This window comes from Balaenoptera physalus (assembly GCF_965194825.1).
Source record: "Balaenoptera physalus genome assembly, chromosome: 7".
Taxonomy (NCBI): domain Eukaryota; kingdom Metazoa; phylum Chordata; class Mammalia; order Artiodactyla; family Balaenopteridae; genus Balaenoptera; species Balaenoptera physalus.
The window spans coordinates 35,118,761-35,135,145 of NC_138886.1; the positions used below are offsets into that span (position 1 = coordinate 35,118,761).

At 48.2% G+C, this 16,385-nt stretch overlaps 1 protein-coding gene across 1 annotated transcript in view; it reads right to left on the reverse strand.

The window, feature by feature from the left end:
- Nucleotides 1–392: 392 nt before the first annotated feature.
- The window catches only part of FRMPD1 (FERM and PDZ domain containing 1), an 84,911-nt gene continuing 68,918 nt past the window's right edge, over nt 393–16,385 (reverse strand). Inside the window, exons 8-14 of the mRNA XM_082469525.1 lie at nt 15,751–15,887; nt 14,596–14,722; nt 14,357–14,452; nt 12,392–12,574; nt 11,413–11,560; nt 8,358–9,164; nt 393–5,606 (exon numbers count right to left, since the gene is read on the reverse strand). Of these exons, the coding sequence (XP_082325651.1) occupies nt 3,223–5,606; nt 8,358–9,164; nt 11,413–11,560; nt 12,392–12,574; nt 14,357–14,452; nt 14,596–14,722; nt 15,751–15,887 (3,882 nt within the window). The 3' untranslated portion in view covers nt 393–3,222. The remainder of the gene's footprint in view (nt 5,607–8,357; nt 9,165–11,412; nt 11,561–12,391; nt 12,575–14,356; nt 14,453–14,595; nt 14,723–15,750; nt 15,888–16,385) is intronic.

Below are 16,385 nucleotides of genomic sequence, written 5' to 3' on the forward strand. Positions count from 1 at the left end.
TTACCCTTTAAGCTTCTGCTTAAACCTTCCCTCTTCAGAGAGGCCTTTACTGACCACCCCGCCCCCCCTCCCCCCGCCCCCGACCCCAGGGAAGATTGGGTCATCCCAGCCCCATCTTGGCACTCTTCGTTTTCTTTATTTCAATCTTCACCTATCAGTAATCTTTTTTTTTCCCTATGTCTTCCCTGCTGATAATAAGTTCCTTGAGGGGACTTACATCTATCATGTTAGTGATTGTATTCCCGGTGCCAATGCACAGTAAATATTTGTCAACAGGATAAACAAACAAGTGATTTTTCTCCCTTCTTGAGAAAAACTTACCTTCCTATCTACCAAAATCAGGACCTGACACACAATAGCTACTCAATCAATACTTCTTTTTTTTTAAAAAAAAAAAACTACTTTATTTTTATAAATTTATTTATTTATTTATTTATTTTTGGCTGCGTTGGGTCTTCCTTGCTGCGTGTGGGCTTTCTCTAGTTGCAGCGAGCAGGGGCTACTCTTCCTTGCGGTGCGCGGGCTTCTCATTGTGGTGGCTTCTCTTGTTGCGGAGCACGGGCTCTAGGCACGCAGGCTTCAGTAGTTGTGGCACACAGGCTCAGTAGTTGTGGCTCATGGGCTCTAGAGCGCATGCTCAGTAGTTGTGGTGTATGGGCTTAGTTGCTCCATGGCATGTGGGATCTTCCCAGATCAGGGCTTGAACCCGTGTCCCCTGCATTGGCAGGCAGATTCTTAACCACTGTGCCACCAGGGAAGTCCGCAATCAACACTTCTTGACATACTAGTTCTAATTAATGCTGCCTCCTACAGGAAGCCTTCCCTGATCACCACTCCCCCCCCAACACCCCCAAATTACTTCTCTCCTTTGAGCTCTCACAGCACCTTATCTGTTCTCTTTGGTGGTCCTGAGCACACCATGTCTTAGGTGGGTCTCTATCTCTACATGTCGTCTTACCTCTTGGACCAGGAGCCCTTGCAGATAAGATTCTCACCCAACTATTTACATCCATAATCCTACATCAGGCACCCTGGCATGGGTGTACCATAGATGTTTGTTTAAAGAAATAAATCCGCCAATATGACGGTGGGTGCAAAAATGAAGGAGTGTAAATATCCAGTCGTTTCTCAGTCATTAAACAATTGATTCTTGTGTTGGGGAGTAGGCAGTCCTGTCCTGCTCTCATGTAGGGAGCTGTGTATCTCAGAGAAAGTGCTAAACATGGCAAACCCCCTGTACTTTAGCTTCTCAACAAGCAGTGAGGGGTTGCTTCAGAACTTCTGGGACTTAGTACACCTCATGGGGGCTCAGAGCAAAAATGCCAGCTCCATACAGTAGCAACCCAAGGAAGCTAACGGATTTGAGGGGAGAGGAAGCAAAGGAAGAAGGAAACAAACATCTGAGTGCCTGTGCCTGAGGCTTCACAGTCTCCATCCTGCCTTCCATGAGAATTTATTTCTCACAATAATGCTGAATGTGTATTATATAACAATCTCTAGTTTAGGGTGTTGTGTTGATAAGAAAATGTATTCAAGTTATCTAAATAAGGCATCTGGCACATTGTAGGCCGTCACTAAATGAGACGAGTGTTACTTCCTTTTGTCATTTGGGGAAAATGAGGCCCAGAGAAGCAGCTATAACAACACTGCCAGGATTCAAGCTCTGATTGAGTTGAAGTCCTGAGCTCCTTCGCTAAGCTTGTGAACACAGTAAAAGTATTCAAGTCCTGTTTAGCATCATACAATTTTTAGTATTTGGGTGTCCTATTGTTCCTATTTTCCATTGTCATGAAATCACTTTAAATCTGTTTTCAAGAGCCTTATTTAAATTTTATTCAAAGTATTCTGTGAAAAGAAACAGGCCTTTAAGAAAATAAATCTTTTCCTGGCACTAGTACTGGTTAACTGGCTACTAGTTAACAAGTAACTGGTAACAGGGGATGGGTAGATTCTCTTCTCTTCTCCCCAAATAGTGCTTTCCTTCTGATTGGCAAGAGCTTGGGTATGTCACTTAACACCCTCACCTTTGCCCTGCTTTTGCTGGGTGAAGGAGAGAAATTAGGGAGCTTTAGAGGAGACAAATTGCAGAGGAAGCACTGAGCCCACAACTGATCAGGAGCCCCAGAAGGACCCCTTGAGTAAACTCTGATAGCCCAAAGTGAGTGTCTAAACCACCTTTTGCCTGGACAGAAAAGCCAGGGGAAAAAGGCCTCCCAAGGCTGTCTTCAGGTCAGTTTTCCTGGAGTCTGAAAACAAAATGCAAGGAAGGGTTTCAGACTAGGAGAAGAATCCATAAACTTTGGGGATTATTACTAACTTTTATTGAGTATTTACTAGATTTCTACCCTACAAAGCAGGCACTAGTATCCCCAATATTCAGGAGAGAAAACCAAAGCACTGAGAGGTTAAGTAGCATGTCCGACCAAGGTCCCACCAAGATTAACAGGGATTAAGTGGCTCTACTGGAATTAGAAAGGTACTGAATATATTTCTTTTGCTCTAATATTATTCTTAAAAAGGCAAATCTAGTTCAGGGTTTTAATGTTTGCCTTTTTAGATATTTAAAACGGATAGAGGGTGGAGTTAATTTCAGGTAAAGCACAGAGCACACACATGGATATGGGGGGCCATGCAACTAAGGTGCTTACTGCCACCTAGTGGCAACCTATGCTTATCGCAGCGAGGCCGCCAAGAATACCAGGCCTCCAGGCACAGGTGCTGCAAACCAAAACTTGTGAAGGTGGAATCTATCAAATATCCCAAGTGTTCACTCCTATTTGCAGAGGTTATTGCCAAATCAGTGTGATATGAGAAGTCAAGACAATTTTTCAGTGACTCCACCTTCCTCCCTCATCCCTGCCTTCTTGGGACAGTTTGTGACTTCTTGCTTCCACACTCGCAGGGTATGCTCCTCCTAGGGTACACACATTACTGATGGCAATCTGCTTATCTGTACCCACCCAGAGGGGCTGTGAGCATCCTGGCCAGGGGCAGGGGCTCGTCTTACTCATCTTTATGAATAAGCCAGTGAATGTTTGTTGAATATGAGCAGATGCTTTTGACCCAAACTTGTCATCACTCTGTATGATTCAGGCAAGATTAAGCAGCAGTTTATTTGAACACTCTAAATAATAAACATTTGAGAGAGGTGGGCAGAGGAATGGTAGGAGCTGCTCAGGGAAGTGTCCAGGGCAGGGCAGGGGGTCTGGGCAACTGGCCTGCTCACAGGGCAGTGGAGACCCAGAACTTCTGGGTCAAACAGAATACAGCGGCTGTGAGGGCCGTACACTGACGGGCCAAGAGTTTCACACTCAGGTCATGGTAGCCTCTCTCGCAGGTGAGCTTAGCGGCCTCCACAAACTGGTGGTAGGTGTACACCACATCCCTCAGGTTCCCCGCTGCCTCTCTGTGTCGAGTGGAGCAGCGGCTGCAGGCTGTGAACTGGAAGCACAGGCTGGCCAGCTGGACCAGGTGCTGGAAGGTGTCGCGCACAGCACCCTGCATCTCCTCGGGGGACTGGTCCATTCTGATCACGTGCTGACAGCTCAACAGGAGCTTTTGGGAGCCCATGCAGAGGCGGCTCCGGCTTTCAGAAAAGTGCCAGGTGCACTTCTCGGAAGGGTGCGTGTTCCCATTTCCCCAGGAAGCTTCTAAAATGTCCTGTAATTCCAGCAAGCTCTCCGTGAGTTGGACGAATCCCTCGGGGGTGCTGGCAGGGGCAGCTTTCAGCTGTCTCAGAGCCCTGGTGCAGTACTCTGGCCAGATGTGGCTGTTCCTCGACAGGGGCTCAGTGCTGCAGCTGTGGGCCCGGGCAGGCCTCCAGGGCAGGGCCAGCTGGCCTCCTGCAGAGGGTGGCGAGGTGAGGGGGGCTGTGGGGTGTGCTTCCAGGCCCCTGTCTTCCTCCTCCGTCTCTGGCTGCAGGCCACGGAAGCACGTGGCATAGGAGAACTGGCAGCTGCACTGCTCCATCCCAGTCCTAGGGGCCACAGTCTCATTCACGCCTGCAAACCCCGAAGATGTGGCCGTCCTGAGACTGGCAGAAACTTTAGGATAGCTTTCTGGGGCAAAGCACAGGAAAGACTTCTCATTAGGAAGGCACATGCTAGGGCTTTTATCTTTGCTTTCTGGCAGTGAACAATGATTTGAACCTTCTAAGTGGGGCTCCTCTTGGGAACACGGTAGTGGCTCTGGCAGAGAAGGCCCTGGATTCAAACAGACCTGCTGAGGAGTGTCCCTAGGGGTGGTATCTTCTCCTATCACATGGTTAGGTGGCTCTGCCTTGACCTCCTCCAGAGGGAAAGCTGATGAAATGGTCTGGTCCCTAAGCGAGAAACCCGGGTCTAAATCCAGCTCTGCCAATAGTTTTTGTTCTTGGGCCTGGCAGGCTTGGCCTGGGGTTTCTCTGCTTTGTCCTTGGGGGTCTCTGGGGGAATGTGGTGGGGTCTGTTCAGTCCTTGTTACAGGAGTCTCCAAGGAGAGGGAGGCTACCATGCCACCAGCTGGAGCACTGACACCAATAGTCTGTGGAACAGCATTCAACACGTCACCCTTGGGGTCACCTGGATCCTTCTCAGATTCATCACGAAATAAGTTGGTGCCATTTTTGTTTGTAACTTCTCTATCATGTTCCAAAGATAGTTGTCCTTGCTGCTCCTCCTTCGTAGGGAAAGAAGCCATCTTCTCTTCTGAATTTATTCCACATTCACCACTTCTAGGCCTGTCTCGAGGAGACAACAGAGACCCTGGGTCCTGGGGGGCAGTTTCTTGCATATGATTTGTAAACAGAGATCCCAGTCCTCTTTCTATCTGGACCCCTCCCAGCTCTAGTGTGTCTCCTTGAGAGATATTATGTGGCCCTGGGCTGACGGTCAGGCAGATTCTGTCTGGGTTCAAGTCAGCACTGGAGAGGGAGGAGGTGCTGTCCCCAAGCTCCATGGCAAGTTCTCGGAGGGCACTGCCATCCGAGTCCTGAAATGGAGATAAGGTCTGGGGAAGCCCTAGCTGAGCCGTATCTGGGCCAGATGAGCCTGGGTTGGGACTGTGAGGAGTGTTTGCTGGGGAACTGGCAACACTGGCGGTCAGAGGGGCAATCCCAGAATTCTCTTTATGGCTGGGGTCAATCCGGAGGCGAATGGCAGAAATAGAAAACACTCGAGAGTCGATTACCGACTTGGTTTCCATGGTCTCAGGCTCCATCTCCATGGCCCGGGTGGCTGGGTTTTTGCTCTTGGTCTCCCTCAGGGGAGCCAGCAGCCCCAGGGCCTTGGTCTCCAGGAGGCCAGGCTCACCCTGCACGTCTTGCAGACAGGACACAGTTGGGGAGGGTGCACTGAGGGCCAGGTAGGGCTCCCGGTCATAGTAGCACACGTCGTCCACGCTCTCCAGGGAGGCTGATGGCATCAGGGGAAATGAGACCTGACAGGTGTAGTCGGTCTGTAGGAAAGACCTTCTTTTCCTCAGGGTCTTGGCATACTTCTTCACCCCTCCCCTTCTGCTTGGCTGTCTTCCCCCTGGCCCAGGATTCAGGCTGTCCTCAGGGCTGCAAGTGCTGGCCTTATTCTGTGAGCTTGTGGCACTGGTGTCTGCAGCAGAAGCAGCTCTGAGCCCTGAGAATCAAGAAAGGAAAAAGAACATGAAAAGCAGAAAAACAAAGAGACTTATAGATCTTGGGCTCAGGACTCAGGATTGCCTGGGTTCAAATCCTGGCTGGGCTATGTAACCGTGGGCATGTTAAATCTTGAGCTCCTCAATTTCCTCTTCTGAAAGATGGGGATGATCACCGTGGTAGACCTTTTTTGGTTCTTGGTTGCCCAAGATCCATTGCCTTATCTTTTGGTTACAGTACCCCAACTTCCTTTTGGGGAATGACATCTCCCCAATGGTTACAGTCTGCTGGAACTATTAATGAAGGGGCCCTACCCACATCAGCCAAGTGGTCAGATTTATGACCTAGAAAGTCAGTCACAAAATTTCCTAAAATTTCAAACTCAAACACATTGATTAAAAAAACAAAAACCAAAAAACAGTAGAGCCCATTCTTTGCAGCCACAGTATCCTGACAGTACAATTAAGAATCCTGCTACCCCACCCCCGGATCTGGTTGCTGCCTGTGTCTGAACCAGGTCTTCACCTCTGCTGGCAATTCTCTAAGCTATCTTACATCCTTCCAACACTTTCTCTCTGTGCTTACATTAACCCAAGTCAGTCAATACCAGTGGTGTCAATCAGCACTGCCATGCTGGTTAGATGACTTAGTACGTATCAAGCTCCTAGCACAAGGCCTGTGCTTAATGGGTGTTCACTAAAGGGAGCCAGTGCTGTCATTGTTATGACTGTCACTACATGGGTGAGGGTTCCAAGCGAGCTTTCTTTTGACAAAAAGTGGCTGTGACTCTCAGTCATGGGCATGAGGGGTCTTGTGCATACCAGGATGGATCCTTCTGCAAGGAGACGCACTTTTGTGAAGAAGTCCTGGGAATCAGCTGGAAGGAATTAAAATCACAGGCTAGCACCTGAGAATCAGAGGGCTCTTAGACCAGTTTTTTGCACCCTGGCTGAACTTTATTAAAAACTTCATCAAATCCTAGGCTGCTCCTCAGACCTCCTAAATCAGAATCTCTGAGGCTGGGATCTAGGAATTTACAGTATTTTAACCAGGTCCCTTGGGTGATTTCGATGTTTTGGAATTCCAGCCACGTTTTGGAATTGCCGCTCTAGGCCACCTACAGCCACTGACCAAGGGTGTTTCTGAAGCCTAAAAAGGGAGAGGCTCCCACAGTGAGTCAGGGGCCAGACCAGACCCCAGGCTCAGGAGTCCCAGGTCTGGGCTGTCTCCCCAGCACCTCACTGGCTCTCTGTAAAAGAGGGAGTATCCAGTGTGGACCTTATATCCCTGACTGCACTCCCATAAAGGAAGGCCTTGACTGATGGTCTGTCTCACGCCCATCTTGCCTCTAGCACAATGGCTGACCCAGCAGGGCAAGGCTGGGGGCATGGATGGCAGTTGGCTGGGTTCTGTGGGAAGCAGGGCACAATCTGGCCATAGGTTTCTATGTCAGTTAATGAAGTCAGGGTAGATGGTGGAGAGTGCATTCATTCATCCATTTAGCAGCAACTGCCAGGCACTATGTGCCAGGACACAGAGATGAGTGTGAAATGCACAGTTCCCACACTCAAAGGAGTTTTCGGTTTAGTGAAGGAGAGAAACGTCAATACAAAAATCACAGAAATAAATATGCAACTACAGGCAGTGCTATGTGCCAGGCAGGAAGCACCCAGGGTGTGTGACAGGGATGGGGAGACCTGCCCTAGTCCTGGCAGTCTGGTTAGTATTCCCAGAGGAAGTGAATTTCCAGTCGGGGCCTGATAGATGGATGGGCATCAGCAGCCAAAGATCAGGGTGAGGAATGTTTCAGGTGGAAAGAGCAGCATGCGCAAAGGCTGGAAGTAGAAAAGAGCTGGGCACTTTTAAAGAATGGCAAGGAGGTCTGTGTGGCAGGAATGCATGGAGAGGGCTCAGGGGGAAGGAGAGAAACAGGCAGAGGCCATGTCACAGAGGGCCTCAAGAAACCTTGCGGGGGCTGCTAAGAAGCTGGCCTTTCTCCCACGAGCAACGGGAAACCACTAGAGGGCAGGGAGCAACAGGAAAGGGCTGGAACAAAGAAAAGGGCTGCAGCTTCCCCAGCTCTTAGTAGGTCACCCCTAATGTCTGTGTGCTATTTTCCAATTTTTTTCTTCAGAGTGCAGAGTGAGAGTGTGTGTGTGTGTGTGTGTGTGTGTGTGTTTGTGTGTGTGTGTGTAAATGTCCCGCAAGGATCTCAGGTCAGCTTAGGAAGTCATTCTGTGTGGAAAGACACCCCACACTCTTTGTGGAGGAAGGGATGAGGATCCTGAAAGAAACATGATCCCCCTGCCTTATGTCTGGGTCCCTTCACGGCCACCAACAGCCTGTCAGTTAGGTTCTTTTTGTTTCAAGGCCTCATTTAAAGCTTTGGGGTCAACAATGGCACAGCTGCTTCCCTCTGCTGGGCTGTCAAACCCTTTTCTTTCTGTGTAAATTCTGTCCATCTTACAACGCCTGGCCCATTTGCTGCCTCTTCTGGGAAGCCTTCCCTGATTCCCACTGTTGAATTAATGCCACCCATCTCTGCCTGCCCACAGTTCTCTGAACCTCCCTTGTAGCCCTTACTTGAAGTCGGGATGCCCGTAATGTGATCCACTGAGCCCAGCTGGCCCACCTCAAAAGAGAACAAGGACCGTGCTTTACCTACCTGTTTTCCCATCAAGCTTGGCCCGGGCCCCCGGTGGGTACTGAGGAGCTGCCTGCACAATCTGCAGATCTACGAGGGAGGGCTCACCTGAGAAGGCATCTGGGGGTGTGAGCTTGTCAGCTGCATCATAGTATTCCTCATCCGAACTGCCATCCTCCAAGGCCAGCGGCAGGCACGGGGCCAGTGCTTGCAGCGTGGAGCTGGGCTGGGCCTCAGGCCCGCCCTGCTGGGCCCAGGCTGCCAGGCCCCGACCCTGCCGGGAAGCTGTGCTGTCCGAGCTGTCGCTCAGGTGGCTGGCGGGGGAGACATTGGTGCACAGGTTGTAGTAGTCAATCTGGCTGCCCTCGTACATCCTGGGGTCCAGCCTGACCGCGCTCAGTTCCGGTCCCCAGCTGAAGGTCTCAGGAGCGGGACTCTCAGAAAACTCTGTCTTCTGGCACTCAGGGTTGGCTCTCTGAGCCAGGTCCAGGAGACAGAGAAAGCCACTGGTTTCGATCCTGCTTCTCTCCTCTTGGCTGTCAGAATCAAGATTCTCTGGGAAGCCTACTGAGCCCAGGTGGAAGAAGCCGGACCTGCTGGAGGAGCAGGCGTCCAGGTCATCCTCTTCCAGGGCGTCCATGGACTCGCTCGAGCCACTGGTTCTGCAGCCTCGGCTCTCAGTGTTGGCCGAGTCCGATGCCTCCGACTCAGCACTGTCTGTTTTGCTGCTGGCCCCGCAGGTGCTTGGGCCTTTCCCGGCCACCTCAGGCGTGGAGCTGTCCCCAGGAGGCTGCTCCTCTTCTACAAGTGGTCTGCAGGGGCCCAGCTTCAGCAGGTGTCTGTCAGAGAGGGGCTCCAACACGCAGTCCACTTCAGAGGACTCCTCGGAGTCACTGCATGCCCTGGATTCATAGCCTGCAACACAGGAGAGACACCAAGGGTTACAAAACAGTATTTGGGGACAGGCAGATGCTTATGTGTCCTCCCGCCCCCCTCTCTGCCTGCCCTCCCAGTTTCCAGATGTGAGAACTGAGGTTCAGAAGGGTGACAGGCCCAGATCATGCTACACTGACTGACACAGCGTCCATGGGACTCCAAATTCCATGTTCTCCCCACAGTGTCAAGTCTCCTTTGCCACATCTATCTGAACAACCACTAAAGGACACAGGATTACCTCCATCTCCAAGGAGATCTATCTGTCCATGGAAACATCTGGGTATTTAGTTGGTTTGCTAAGCCCCTCCTAAAACTCTCAGCTCTGTCCTGACTGGGCATCAAAATCAGATAGGGAATCATATTAAAAAAAAAACAAAACAAAACAGATCCTTGGACCTAGCCCTGATGAACTGAGTCTGATATCTAGGGAGTGGGGCCCAAGAATATGTATTTTAGCAACTTTATGGGGACTTCTGAGGCTGCTAGGCTGGCACCATTCTGAAGCCTGGCATAGGGACCTACTGGTGCTATAGGACTTCTAGGAAAGTGGAAAGTCATCCACTGCTGGTACTTGGGAGGGATTCATGGTGAGAGGGTTGGGGGCGGGCATTGAGCCAGGTCTCCAATTTCTCATGCACCGTAAGCCTCCAGGTGTGATCCTTCTAAACTTCTCTCTTATCACATTACACTCTATTTAAACCCTCTTTTGGTTTCTCTTGTCTACAGGGAAGCACCTAAGCTCTCCTACTAAGGTTGGGGCCTCTCACAGGATGGCCCTGATCCCCTCAGCAGTCTGGTCACCCTCTAACAGGATGGCCCATATCTCTTCTCAGCAACTTTGTCACCCTGTCACAGTGCGGCCCCCAGCCCTCCTCAGCAGCCTGGTCACCCGCCGCAGCCTTCCCATGCTCCAGCCACTACAGCGAGCTTCTCACACGTCACGACCTTAACCCTCTGTGTCATGCCTCCATTGTGTCCCCTCTGCTTCAAAGGATCTCTCCTCCCTTCTTTGCCTGGTTAACTCCACCATGTTCTTCATGACCTCTTTCAAATACCTCCTGCTCTGGAGGCCTCCTGTGACCACTGCCGCCTGCCCTGCACCCCCAGCGGGCCTCCACAACAGCACCACCCCATGGGGCGCTGTCTCCCTGACCATATTCAGAAGTATCATCCCTTGTTCATAAATTGTGTCAAAGACAAAGGTAACAAGCACACAAAATCTTCACTTCCTAATTATTTTACTTTAGTATCATCCAATATCTATGATTACTTATGCCTATTTTATCCACATGGAGGAAATGCCATATAACGGTGTGCTACTGAGCACCTCTCCCCACCTTCATGTTCAGTGACAGCACATCGGGGGCTTGAAATTAGTCATGGTGGGAGTGTTTATGCCATGGAAATAGGCAATGGCTTCAAATTAGAATTCTGTTTTGTTTTGTTTTTTCCCTGCAGAGACAGTTGTTAAACATTTATCAGCAAACCACTGGGAAAATGCTGCATCAATAGTGGTGAAGCACCAAGGGAGGAAAGGGGGGATGGGATGAATTGGGAGATTGGGATTGACATATATACACTAACTAATATGTATAAAATAGATAACTAATGAGAACCTGCCATATAGCACACGGAACTCCACTTAGCTGCGCGGCAGAAACTAACACAACATTGTAAAACAGCTATACTCCAATTAAAAAAAAAAATAGCACTGAAGCAAAAGCCTGGTAGAAACTGGGAGTTGGCCTGGGAAAATGTTCATCTCATCTGGCCTCCCCTACTTCATTCCTTACATCATATGATTTTCCCTTCTATCTCCAGGTATCCCCTTCTTCTAAACATGTGAGGTTGAGAATTTTTATTATAATTCAAGAGAATGCAATAGAGTACCCAGGAATGGGATGAGAAGCTAGGTCAGCTGTATTTTCTGAACAAATAAGTGACATCTTGTTTTACTGGCAAAGAAAGATAAAATACAGTGGATCTTAGAGATGATGTTAGAAAATACTACAGGGAATCAGAGACCTTCCATAGCCTTCTTTGGCTTTAGGGGACTCTCAGGTACAAAGAAAGCTTCTCTATTTAGGATTTTGGAAAGATCAACTGCTTACTTGCACTTGAGTGGGAGTCTCAGCTCCATTCAATGCACCACCTCCTTTTAGGATGCCCTGACCTACAAGGCAGTGAAATGGGCCTGTCCTTACTGGGGCAAGCCTCAGCACCTCACCTTCTTCAGCGGATACCCGGTGCACCTGTTGTTTGTTTCCCGGCCAGAGGAAAACGGAGGTAACTGGGTCGACATATAGCCTGTAGTACCCAGCAATCAGGCAGGCTAGGTCTTTTGCACTGTTGGATTCCAGCAGCAAAGTCAGAACCTTTGAAGGTAAAGAGAGCTCTTATGCTTATAAAGGGCTAAGGGATAGTCTGAAGACTGGCAACAAGGCCATGTGGCGCCAGTGAGAGATTCCAACTAAATCCAGCCATGGTCCACAGGCAGGCCCCCTGGTGTCCCATTTTCTCATCTACAAGACTTGAAATGAGTGTGCACACGTGTGCACACCCACAACCACACGTGCATGCACACACACTCACACATGCACAGTGGGTTCCTCCCATCCAATCTCCACAATGTCTCCTGTCCCTCTATCCCAACCACAGCCCCCTATCCCAACCACCCTACCCTCCTCATTCATACCATGGGGCCCCTTCAAGACCTGACCTAGAAAAGGAAAAGGAGCAGGAGCGAGTAGAGAAGGAGGAGAGGGGGATAAGAAGAATCAAGCACCATCCCTGAGCATGTTGGGATTAAATCAAAGGAAGGCAGGATAACTGTAGGACCTTCCAGAGAGGCTCAGGAAGTACCCCACACCATTTACCCATTTTAATTGCTGCCACCCAAAATCTTGGGCAGCCATTCTGGTCCCATGCATGTAATAAAACCCTCTGGTGCTCCCATCTAAGTTTCTGAACCCATCAGGAAAGTACATGGTCCAGCTCAGTTTATATAAAAAACCTTCTAGGACCTGTCCAGGAAAATGCACCCTGTTCATCACTTTCCCTTTGATGGGACAGGATGGACAATTCCACCTCTTAAGCAAATGTTGGACATTAGACTTTCTTAATATCCAAACCCATATAAACTACCCTTGAATATTTAGCCCCAGATTCCAGAAGCTGAACTCAAAAATCTCTTCCCCATGTATTACCTTGATGTCCTGAAGATGCACTTTGACCATGCTCACTTTCTCAGACTCTTCTGTCAGCTCTACACGACTGATGTTTGCAAACTCTGCCAACGTGGACATGATGTTGAGTTTGCTGTTGATAATGTGGCTAATGCCATACTTGGCTCCAACTAGAAGGGCAATGTAGGATTCTCTATCCTGTAACTGCAGAAGGGGGGAAAGGGAATTAGTTTCCATCCACAAGCTAGAGAAAAAATACATTATACATGTAGGACATGATACAAAACCCCTTGATTCTTATTTCAGGTCCTCACCACCACTCCCCTAGACTACCAAGTTAGGTGATAGCCTAACCTGGGCCCCATCTACAGAAAAATTAAGTATAAATTTATCTCCCATAATACACTAAACAATAGAGAATCAAACCACAGGACTTTGACCTGTTCCATAAACACAACCATATACTTTCACACCTATGTGCCTATATTCATGCTGTGCCCTCCTCTTGGAATCCCTTGCCTGTCATCACTACCTACTGAAATCCTGACCCTTCTTTAAAAGCTTCCATCAAAACCTACTGCCTACAGAAAACATCGGCCTGACCTGCTCCTCAAACCACAACAGTCCTTTTCCTCTGTGTTGTTTTCACACCACATCCTCTGCACTTCTCTGATAGCACTGAGGTAAGACTTCTTACTGTAATTTTTTGTATTTAAGTCATATTCCATGCTAAGGTCCCTGACAACAGAGTCTGCATGTATCTACATTTGTAACCCCCAGTACCCAGCAAGCACCCTGAGCCAGTTCAATGTGGTTGGTTTCTTCTCCCACTACCAGTTCTTTCCTTAGACAGGAAGGGTAAAGAGGGGCTGGGGATGGGATCTAGACAGTTGGCAGAGGTCAGGTTTAGCCCTTGGAAAAAGTGGGTAGTTTTTCTTGTACTTTCAAGTTTCCTTGCTGTGATCTAGTCTCTTTTCTACCATTTAGTCCTCTACTTGTACAAAGACTCAATCTATTTTTCCCTTCCTCTGACTATCTGATGCTCTTCCTTTCTCTCAAAACACTGATTCTCTTTTTCCATCTACATTGTTAGGTCAGCAGTCTGATTAAATTGACCCATCACTGCCGTAAATGACTGAGAGGCACACCAAATCCACTGAAAGGAGCTTTGTTATTATATGTATTTAAAAAAAAAAAAATATATATATATATATATATATAATTGGTAAATTGTCTGGCTTTGTGCTGGAGAGTTCTGGGGCTGACTGAGTGGCGAGGGAGAGTTCCCTTAGGCCACACCCCCCATCACTGACTGCAGCAAAGCACATAGCTCTAGGCCTAGGCTCCAAAAAGCAGGCCAGGGGAGGAAAGGGTAACACAGCAGGGGGCTCTTTTGCTTCTCTTTTCCCTTCTCACCCTTCCACCCCTCACTTCTTCCCTTCTTCTGAACAATCGGGGCCCCAGCATGGCAGTCAGTCTAACATTCTTATCTTTCCTTCGTGATTTCCATTTTTTCCTCTTTACCTTCATATACCCAAAGCTCCAGGGTAAACTTCTTACAGTACCCTGCCCTCAGAACACCTTTCCTCTGTACTGAAATCTGGCCAAATCCAACCTTCTTGCCTTTCCTTAACCCCTTCTTCCCCACTCAACCTGAAGCTAGCAGTGGTGGCCTCTGTCATCAAACCCCACAGCAATGGTCCTGTGCCTCTTGTGGCTTTGCTCTGTCTTGTTGGGTGCCTTGCTCCATCATTTTAGGGTGGGAATCACGTCTCATTCAGCTCTGCCTCCCCCAGCATCTGTCAGAGGGCTGGCTCTAAGCAATGGCTCGATAGACACTCCCCGATGGTGTAATATTTAGTTTCCCAAACAAATTCTAGTCCATGACCCAGTCCTCAGGAATTTTAGGCTAAAAGATACATTGATCTTCAGAGAACCTCTTGCATCCTTTATAAGGGTAGAACCCCACAGTTGTTTAATACGTACCATTAAAGTAGCATTAAAGATTTTCCCACCGTATGTCTTGAGTTCCCCAAGGATCTGTAGGTAATTTAAACGTAGCTGGGCAGCAGAAATAAGTTGCTTAAGTAAGGAAAAAAGAAAATGAAAAAGACTGTTGAAGTCAGAGTTTTCATTTGCCTAAAATGCAGTCAATGTTGAAAATTCTTTCCCTGAGGTTTCACAACAGACAGCTGTGTGATCGACAGGGGCCGTGGCTACATTACCTTCTGTCTGGGTTCCAGCAAATTCTGGTTCCTCTTCATGTGGAAGCTAATGGCTTTCTTGATGTCTTTTCCTTTCATGTTTCGTAGCAAAGTTGGAGATATAAAGTTCTCTATTCCCCAATCCTTCCTGCCACAAGACATTGGAGACAAGGAGGCCCATTTTTACAGTGTACTTGACTCTAATGAAGGGCATAATTGTATTTGATTCAGTACTTAGTGTTCTAAGAATATTGTAATTATGAGCTTCTTTCTCAGCAGAAGATATATATGGCTGGTTTTGTGGAGTGTATGTAAATATATACATGAAGAGTGTGTGTTTGTGTAATATCTATCTATCTATCTATTATCTATCTATCTATCCATGGATTCAAACACACAAACACTCCACAAAAACCAGCCATTCAGGAATTAAACCCCATGATTATTCTAGGAGCTCATTACTCATCACACCTGTATAGCACACTCTCATGGGGCAACACACAGCACCTGTGAATCCCTGAGGCCATGCTTCAGAATGATGCCAGCCTAACAGCTTCAAAACCTCCCAACAAACTCATTAAAAATACAGATTCTCAGGTACCACTCCCTAGAGATTTGACCTAGTATATCAGGGGTAAGGCCAAGGATTTGTTTTATTTTTTTAAATATAATTCCCCATCCGATTTTGATGCTCAGGCAAGAGGTTAGCAAATCGGGGTGACACCACACAGAGCAAGGTGAAATTTTAAGCTGAGAATCAGGAGGTATCAGAACCTCAGGACTTGAAACTACCCTAATAGGAATCTAATGCAACACGATTGGTTCACACCAAATGAATTTTCAAGGTATTCCTGCCCTCAGAAGAGCTTTATGCTGAAGTTGTCAACTGATTTCCCGAGACATCCTCCCAGGAACTGGGAAATTACAAAGGGATCCTGTGTCATTCCATCTGGAGTTGGTTTCTGCCCCAGAGGGAGCAGCCAGGTTCTGATATCTGGGGAAGCCAGGCTGGGTTGGACAGGGTGGAGAGGGAAATGAATGGGAAGACAACAGACAGATGGGTAGGTGGGTGACTATCAGCTTTCTGTGAATCTGGCCATCCTGGCCCAGGGCCAGCCAAGTTACAAATGCAACACAGCTGCTGCTGGCGGGACACAGAAGTCCCCTGCCACTCACTCTATGTATTTCAAAGAGATCTTCTGTGGCTGGGCACATGCGTAGATCCGCTCCTGGATGTGCAGGGCCGCGAGCCGGAGCGCAGAGCTGCATTTCATTTCCACGGCAAAGCGCTCCTGGAGCACATCGCTGCAGCTCTAGGAGAGATTAGATCAGAGGAACTGGGAAACAAGAACAGATTGTGTTCCTTGTTCTCTCAGGTGAAAGGCAGCTTTGAGACCTGGCTCTGCCAATTCTGGGCTGTGTGACCTTGGTTACTTGACTAAGACTATCTGCGCACTGGTACTTCCCTTGATAAACGAGGATAGTCACATCTACCTTATATAGCTTCTCTGAGGTTTAAATTAGATAATGCATTTGAAAGCAGGTATAGGGACGCTGTGTTATTCAAATATAAAGTACTGCTGCTGTTGTTGTTATTATTTGCTGCCACTATTTTTATAAGACTTTGGGCAAGTCAATACACCTAGTTATCTCATCTGTAAAATGGTGATGTCTCCCAAATGATCTTTTCATCAGAATAAAAATGACATAATAAACCTCACCTAAGGAAGTACAGCAGGTGGAACACCAGGCTAGGAGATCAAGGAACCCATTTTTGGCTCCACCACCAAATGGGTGACCCAGGCAAATTA